The sequence below is a fragment of the Mauremys reevesii genome, linkage group 3 (genome assembly GCF_016161935.1).
Source record: "Mauremys reevesii isolate NIE-2019 linkage group 3, ASM1616193v1, whole genome shotgun sequence".
Classification (NCBI taxonomy): domain Eukaryota; kingdom Metazoa; phylum Chordata; order Testudines; family Geoemydidae; genus Mauremys; species Mauremys reevesii.
The window spans coordinates 148,060,001-148,069,348 of record NC_052625.1 but is presented as its reverse complement, the minus strand read 5'-3'; the positions used below and the strand labels follow the sequence as shown (position 1 = coordinate 148,069,348).

Genomic DNA, 9,348 nt, shown 5'->3' with positions numbered 1-9,348 from the left:
ACTTTATTGCATCATGGATGAAATTAGGCCCCAGTCCTGCAAACACTTAGCACATGCTTAACTTCATGCACATGAATAGTCCTTTTTAGCCAAGTGCAGGTGTAAAAACGTCTGCAGGATCATGGCCTGAATTTCAAAGTTCCCTGGTGGAAGGACGGTGACCTTTTAGTCTAGCACACTTTGGTGCTCTGTAAGAAATAACCATTACTAATTATAAAAGACCACACTGCCTGCAAATATATCCCTCTTATGTTTCAAATTTACAGAAATCAAAATTTTGATTTACTGAGATCAATCAATAGCATTAATATGTATAAATACATTTCTGCATCTTGTTTTGTCATGGACATGAACAAGGTCAGTGTATCTATAAAAATACAAGTAGCTTGTTTCTGCAGTTAGCATATTTTTCTGTTGACCTTCCCCTCAAGGGCAAGCTATATATGATACATAGCCTGCAATTGTAAAAATATCACTACGATTGACAGCATTAGAGTCCTTGGTGTCATGGCATGGGGACAGTCACTACAAAATTGCAGTGATGCCTGACAGCACAGAATACCTCTTCTATTATGTTCCTCAGTCAACCAGCCGTGGCTCTCTCATTCAGATAATTTCAGTCATGCAAGATAGTGGGATTGGTTAAGCCACACCTTGTTTGGCTGTGAATAAAACCACACTGGAGCAAATAAAGTTCAAGGTAGCTTTATAGCTCAGGGTCACATTTCAGTTCAGCTAAGTGTATAAAAAGCACACAGTGCCTAGCTGTTTGGCAGAAAGACTCTCTTGCACTACAGCAGCATATTTCTGCATATAATATCCTGACGCAGTGAGTGCACTGCTCAGGAAACCCTCAAGGAAGTGGGTATGGCTAGTCACGCCTCACCTGAGAAGTCTAGAAAATGCCAGTGTGGGACAAGTCATCCCCAGAGCATCCTTTATCAGATCCTTAACAAGGAAGAGCAGGATGAGATCAGATGGCATCCCCAGTATTACCATCCTTGCTACTCGATATCAAGTGCTGGGTGTCCCTGCGAGGGCAACAGGAAAGTTGTTCTCAGAACTCCAGAAGTCACCTGCATGAGAGCTTCTGAAGTGCTCTTAAAAACTATAACTTTTATAAGAAACTTGCCTTCTTTTTATCATTTGCCCCAGGAGGATCAGGCACTTCTAGTACAACAATGCTGGGCCCCTCTCTTTGTCTTGGGCCTAGCACAGGAGTGGGTGAATTTTGAAATGAAAGAGATTTCAGTCCCTAGTTTGTTGAAAAAAATCCTTCTCAATCAGTCTCTGACAGATAGTGACAAAGTGGAGAACTCCTCCCTGGGAGCATCATTAGCAGACGTTCAGAAGATGAAGAATTTCCTGGAGAAGTTCTGGAATTCGGACATATGTGCAAAAGAATATGCCTATCTGAAAGGAATTATTCTCTTTAACCCTGGTAAGTTCCATGGCAATATTTATAGACAAAGGCACAGCTAAGTGTGTGTCTAAAAATATTTTAAAATCTATCTGCAAACAGATGTTCGGATATTTAACCTGATTTCTGTCATCCTAGCTAACCACTTTCAAAATCAGCATTCAGCAATGTAATTACTTTTATTCTGAATTTACTTCTGGTGATATCTAGGTTTATATATGCTCACCCTGTTACCCTTTGTAAAAACAAATGGCTTTGAAAAAGCCCTCTATTAAAGCAGCAAAGAATCCTGTGGCACCTTATAGACTAACAGATGTTTTGCAGCATGAGCTTTCATGGGTGAATACCCACTTCTTCGGATGCAAGCAGTGCACTGCTTGCATCCGAAGAAGTGGGTATTCACCCACGAAAGCTCATGCTGCAAAACATCTGTTAGTCTATAAGGTGCCACAGGATTCTTTGCTGCTTCTACAGAACCAGACTAACACGGCTACCCCTCTGATACTTGACGCCCTCTATTAAGAAATTATTAGGTCATATAAACATATTGTGTCACTTAAAACTTTGATTTCCAGACGTATGGACAAAGATAATATAGCTGCATTAAATATGTGGGAGGGATTCATGTATACAATTTAATATTAGACATATTGTAACAGGACTTCCTAAATACCCAAAATATTTATTAAGAGACAAGATAGGTGAGGTAATATCTTTTATTGGACCAACATCAGTTGATGAAAGAAGCAAGCTTTCGAGCTCCACAGAGATCTTCATCAGGCCTGAAGAAAAGTTCTCTCTCTCACCAACAGAAGTAGGTCTAATAAAAGATATTTCCTCACCCACCTTGTGTCTCTCAGATCTTGGGACCATCACGGCTACAACATTGCAAACAATGTAAAATATTTATTGTTGAGAGCACATCAACAAATCAGACATCACACATAAGCTGCGGGATCTGAGCATTGTGAGTAAGGGCACCTGTGGGATTGCATTGTGTTGCAAGTTGTATAGCGTTGTTTTTTTTAATATGTTGCAGTTTGAATTTAGCATTCTCTACATCACTGTTTTTACAGCTGGGTCCCTGTATAACAATCACTAAGAAAACTCAAAAAAGTTATGACCTTCTCACCCCTCATGGTTAGGGAGAGAGACAAGTAAAGCTTATCCTTTGCAAAGGGGGTTGGCTATTTCAGCACCACAGAATGAATTAGGCAGGAGGGGCCTGATCCTAAGTCCCCTGAAGTAAAAGGAATGACTCCTGTTCACTCCAATGAGCTACGGATCAGGGCCTTGACTCCATCAATAATTACCATTCATGACACTACCATCCACAATGTGCTGTATTTGGGGCTGCCCCCAGAAGAACACTTGAACATGTCAGCCACAGCAAAATGTCTGTCCATTTAGTGACATTTCTTGCAAGAAGCATTGTAAAAGTGTGTTTTAGAAGCAGCACTGGCTTCACATGTGTTTTCAAGTGGAATTTGAGATGTGGTTTTCATTGTTAAGGCCCTTTAGGGCATCTTATATTGTCTTGTGAATCCTGGGATTGCATCTACATAAGAAAATTTGAACCAGTGGGATTTTTGCTTGCTTTACTGTGAATAATTTTCAGTTACTGAACTTCTGAAAATAAATCCACATTATGGGAGTGCAAAATCACCTCGTGGTTTACAAACTTTAATTAGTTAACACACTTTGCCCCTCTGAAGAAAATATTATATTGGGGAAACTGGGGCAGAGACATTAAGCAATTTACTCAAGGCTAAAATTAGAATTTAGGAGCCCATGGCTCATATTCCTGTGCTCAGCCTACTAGGCCGATACTCCTTCCCCTTACTTATTTCAGTGCAGATTCATCTGTGCAGCTCTCATTTTTGGATTATTATATCAGTAGTTCAAGAAAATTCCACTTGCCAAAAGGTATTTAGTATGCAAGTTCAGCCACCTTTTGCATCGCTGCCTCTGCTTCAGTGCTTGATGCTTGGTCCAAACTTAATGCTCTGCAAGTCTGAGCTGTGAGTTTCGAACAATTACTATCATCCATAGTGCTTATTACCCATGAGGGTTTTTTGGGGGCGGGCGCAGGATTGGGTGATGTCCAGGCAGTGTGCTCAGTATTTCTAGAACCTACCAGAGTGCCTCATGTTGCTGCACAGCAACTTCTCTAGCTGATTAAGGAGCAGCGTTTGTCAGGCGTTGAAGTTAATCCCCTCTTTGGATGTGTTAAGAGAGTGCAGGAGAGTTTAAAGCCTGAAAAGGCAAGGCTGAGTGACTCAGTAACAATGTTCTGCATTGCCAGACAGAATACTCATAGTTGGTACTTATTTGTCCCTCTCAGGGCCAATCGCAGTCTGTGGATTGGGCTCAGACAGCATGCTCTGCCCCTTGTGGAAAGAAAAAAGCCTCATATCACTCAATAACAATCCCTCCAACAAACGGCATGGCTGTGTTGGCTCCAAAGGGAATACTGGTCACTTAAGATATCCCTAGTAAGGAGGTTAATGTCTTGGATATACAGCCTTTGCCAGGAGAAAATGTGGGGGGAAAAAGAGGGTTAAGAAAATCCTCAAGGCTTCCTCTGTGGAGAGAAGCTACTATGTAAATTATGGCCCAAATCCCAGGGAGTGGATGGAAAATGCTCCACATATGTGAACAGTGAAGCTAAATTGCTTTCAATTACTTCTGACAGTGCACTGAGAAACAAACACAGTGATGAGACTGAAATAGTGAAAATAGCATTGTTATTACATCAGTGCCATCTGTGATGCTAATGTTAGGACCATGTCAGGGGTTCTATTATAAATGTCATTTTTCAGCGGTTTACAACTTGGTTGGAGACACTTATACATCAGTGAATCTTATTGCACACAAGCTCAAGCCAAGTGATTTCTTTCTATTAATATTTATAGCGTGAAAACATTGGTTTGTTACATATAAAAGGAGGGAACAAATGAGAAAATGTAGCAAGTTTCAGGGGAAGAATCTATTCTGAGTAAATAAAGCTCTTGATATCTTGCTTCCCACTATAATAGTTAGGGTTTTGTCCTCTGCTGAGAGATTGCAACTCTAGTTACCCAGAAATCTAGGATGTGTGTAAAAGAGAGAAAGGGACAAAAATGACTACTTTAAACCCTTTGTTTGCAGTTACTCTAGTTGCAGCAAGGCCTCTTCTCCTCCTCTTCCAGCTCCTATGGCCGGAGAGAAGATAGCATCTAGAATCTCTCTTTAAAAAAATAATCCACAAAGTTCAGCCATCTGGAGTAAACTCCAGGTTACTAGACAAGACAGTGTAATCTCCAGCACTTTAAATTCTTAACTGTGGGTGGGATGCTCCTCCTTCAGAGCCACATATACAAGATACGCATCACACATTGATCTCCCCATCCATGCAGGAGTGGGCTCTGCTCTTTTTGTGGCACCCATCCTCCTCTGGACCCTGCAGAAGGCACTGCTCTATGGGCCTGAAATCTGTGCTGGGAAAAGGGGTGTGGGACGGGTTTGCGGAGGCAAAGGGCAGGAATGCTAGGCTGCAGGCCAAGGACAGGGTCAAGGGTATATACATCATTCCTGGTCTAGAGTGTGAAGATTCCTGGGGGAAAAAAAGAGCCTGGAGTTGCACCATTTTCGCTATGGCCCACCCCCTTCTCTGGGGCTCCAGGGCAGGTGCAGGCAGGAGAATTCTACTGAAGCTGCACTGCCAGTGACCAGAGAACATTACCCGAGGCCAAAGCCAGTGCATGAGTTTTCCCCATGGATTGCACTGGGATCCACACAGATTGTTGGGGGCCTTCAGATCTGGGGTCACACTGCATGAACTTCTTTTGAGGAATGGCAAACCCCCAGATGGAATAATCTGTGAAGAACTAGATTCCTTAGGGAGATTTTCTCTTCACGAACCCTGTCCCATGGGATTTGTCTTTGGGGTACAATCAGGGCCGGCTCCAGACCCCAGCGCGCCAAGCACGTGCTTGGGGCGGCATGCCGCGGGGGGCGCTCTGCCTGTTGCCAGGAGGGCAGCAGGCGGCTCCGGTGGACCTCCCGCAGGCACGTCTGCGGGAGGTCCACCGGAGCCGCGGGACTGGCGACCGCCTGAGCGCCCCCCGTGGCGTGCTGCCGTGCTTGGGGCAGCGAAATTCCTAGAGCCGTCCCTGGGTACAATGGAATCATTAGATATGAGAATGGACCACATGGAGTCAGGCAAAGAGAAAATGGCAGCCAAGATGTCTGAAATTAAAGAATCTATGTTAAAGCAAGCTCAGGGCCTTTGCCTGGGGAATTTTGTCCCTTTTCAGGTCACCAGAGCCCCAGACTCTTGGTCTTCAAGGGCTTGACCTCTGATTTTAGTGAGGTTTGTCGCATATTTTAACTGTAAACATCTGCTTAGGTTTAGACTGTGTAGACAAGCCCTTAGGCCCCCAGGCCTGTCTAAGCTATGCTGGGGGCCTCTCCAGCTTCAGAAGCAACCAAGGACTGGGAAGACACAAAGACGGTGTAAACCAATGGTTCTCAACCTTTACAGATGACTGTACCCTTTTCAGGAGTTTGATTTGTCTTGCATACCACCAAGTAGTTTTTAAGTGAAAGGAAACTTACTTAAAAAAAATCAGACATAAAAATGCAAAAGTGCCTCAGCAGACTATTACAAAAATCGCTTATTTTCTCATTTTTACCATATAATTATAAAATAAATCAATTGGAATATGAATATTGCATTTCAGTGCATAGTATATAGAGCAGTATAAACAAGTCATTGTGTGAAATTTTAGTTTGTACTGACTTCAGTAGTGCTTTTTATGTAGCCTGTTGTAAAACTACGCAAGGATCTAGATGAGTTGATGTACCCCCTGGAAGACCTCTGGGTACCCCCGGGGTACACGTACCCCTGGTTGAGAACCACTGGTGTAAACTCACCTTAGCTACCTCTTCCCATGGGCTATAAGTTCTGTGCTGTCTGTCTTAGAGGTACAGCACAGAATCTGCCACTGTGTGTTAATCTAATTCACTTCCCTAATATTGTCTTTTTTTCTAAAATTTCACTTTTAATATAATTGTCTGGTTGCATTATACTGGGTTTTAAATGCTACACAATATTTAATAAAGCTACCTGAGCATATTTTCCCAGCTTTCTAAAATGAATTAAAAAAACGAGATTTTTTAAAAAAGACAATACTCTTAGCTGGAAGGATGGATACAAACCATTACAGAGGATACATCATAAATTAGTTTTACTCAAAAAAGCTTTCCTTGTTTTATTCCTGTTTTTTCAGAACTGCCTGGCCTAAGATTTCGTCACTACGTGCAAACCCTGCAGCAGGAAGCCCAGCGCACTCTGATGGAATTTTGCTCAATGATGTACAACAGAAACCTAAGCAGATTTGCTTGGATTCTTGGGCTGCTCACCAGCCTCAAAGCCGTTAATGCCGAGACTATTGCAGAACTCTTCTTCAGACCTATTTTAGGAGAGGTCAACCTAAATGAATTACTTCTAGAAACCCTGTATTTCAAGCAAGACTTACTTTAAAAACAAAACACCTTTTTGTGTTCCTAAATAATAACAACAACAACAACAACAACAAAGATTTAAGAAGGGGAAAAGTTGTATGGTCAATATATTAAAAGTAAACATAGATAAAAATTGACTAACGTAACATTACTATTTATTTTTTGGTAAAACTAAATGTAATTATTTAAACTTCAGACTAAAAAAAATATTAACTATCAGTTCATAAATCTGTGTGCCACATCTGGAAGAGATTTGTCCTAACATACCACGAGGAAGTTTGCAAGGTATTACCACCATCTCCAATTGCTGTAGTTCCAACTGTATTATTTCTAATGTTCATTTTCACAACCACTTAAAAAAAGTGTTTCCTACAAGCTGATTTGGCAGCAATTTTTGTTTTCAGAAAAAATGCTGAATTTGACCCCACAATAGCCAGATCCATCTGTTTATGTACTCATCGATCTTGATCAGTGATAAAATAAGGATAAGCCCTGCCCCTTTGTGGGATGTAATTCCCTAATCCCTACCAGCTTAAACCAGCACTCTTTTGCATTTCCTCCCTTAACTCCATCCTTTCTGACTCTTGATCTCACCTCTAGCCCCTCTCCTAGCTCTTCTCTGTCCGAGCCTGCCCTCCACATACTTCTGGCATCTATCCCCACCCCCATGACCCAAAATGTCCCATGGCCTCCCTGCCTAAGCTCTTAGCCAATATGAATTACATGCTTGTATGGCCAAGAACCTTTGCTGTTAATTACTGCTACCCTAGAAACAAAGAACAAAAGTGAAAAATCATGAGAAAAGCTCAAAATGTAAATATAAGGAGATAGGTTTCAGAGTAGTAGCCATGTTAGTCTGTATCAGCAAAAAGAACAAGGAGTACTTGTGGCACCTTAGAGACTAACAAATGTATTTGGGCATAAGCTTTCATGGATTAAAACCCACTTAATCGGATGCATGCAGTGGAAAATACAGTAGGAAGATATATACACAGAGAACATGAAAAAATGGGTGTTGCCATACAAACTCTAATGAGACTAATCAATTATGGTGGGCTATTATCAGCAGGAGAAAAAATAACTTTTGTAGTGATAATCAGGATGGCCACAACACATTACTGGCATGAAATCCCTAATGGTGACAAAGTGGAGAGGCCATGGCTTATGTACTCAAAAGCCCAGAATGCTTCATACTGTTTTTGTTGCAAACTCTTCCAGTCTAATGTTCCAGCCACATTGGGTTCTACAGGAACAAAGGACTGGAAAAATCTGGCTAGAAAACTGGCATGCCATGAGAAAGCAGCAAATCACCAGAGAGCATTCCATAGGTGGATAGAGCTTGAGATGAGACTAAGGTTAAAGGCCACAATAAAGAGATAAAGGCATCAAGAGAAGATTGCATCAGAGTCTCTTTACTGGCAAAATTTTCTGAAAAGGCTCATTGCCATTGTGAGAATGCTTGCTACCCAAAACCTAGCACTGCGTGGCACTTCAGATCAGCTGAATGTGCCAAACAATGGAAATGTCCTTAAAATTGTGGAGCTAATGGATGAGTTAGATGATCCTGGACTACAGCATCAAAGAAGAGTCACCACCCAAGAAATGTACAAACACCCCATTACCTTGGAAAAACAATTCAAAATTAGATCATACAGTTACTGGCAAACAGAAGATTGTGGCAGATCCTAAGTCAGCAAGATATTACTCTGTTATTCTGGACAGCACACTTGGCATCAGCCATACAGAACAAATTACTTTAATGGTGCATTTTGTAACAACAACAGAACTTAGTGAAAATGTCCCTGCAATGGTGACTGTCAGAGAGCATTTTCTAGAATTTATTGACATTGATAATAAAACAGAAGCTGGTATGACAAATGTGCTTCTTAAAAAGCTGGAAGATACAGGAATTGCGACAGCTGACATGAGAGGTCAGGGCTATGATAATGGTGCCAACATGAGAGGAAAGAACAGAGGCATGCAGACACGAATCCGAGAGTTAAACCCTCAAGCTTTTTTTGTCCCATGCAGTTCTCATTCATTGAACTTGGTGGTCAGTGATGCAGTATCAGCTTCTAGTGAGGCTGCTGAATTTTTTAAATGTAATTCAAAGCATCTATGTATTTTTCTCTGCATCAACTCATCAATGGCAAATTTTGAAGCAACATCTGGGAACACCCTCTTTGACACTGAAACCACTGAGTGCCACACGAGTGGAGGCGATAAAGCCTATCAAACACCAAATTGGGAAGATAGCTGATGCCATAGTTGCCATTATGGAGGATAATGCTATGACAGGAACTGTTACTGGGAGAACAGTAGCAGAGGGAAATGGAATCACCAGAAACATACATAACTTCAAATTTCTATGTGGCTTAGTGTTGTGGCATGACATACTGTTTGAAATAAATGTTGTAAGC

At 41.6% G+C, this 9,348-nt stretch overlaps 1 protein-coding gene across 1 annotated transcript; it reads left to right on the top strand.

Moving 5' to 3' along the window:
• Positions 1–867: 867 nt before the first annotated feature.
• On the top strand, positions 868–6,947 carry LOC120402116 (nuclear receptor subfamily 0 group B member 2-like). The gene is made up of 2 exons (XM_039532516.1): positions 868–1,441; positions 6,694–6,947. Exons 1-2 carry the CDS (start codon positions 868–870, stop codon positions 6,945–6,947), a joined length of 828 nt encoding a protein of 275 aa, XP_039388450.1.
• Positions 6,948–9,348: the final 2,401 nt, after the last annotated feature.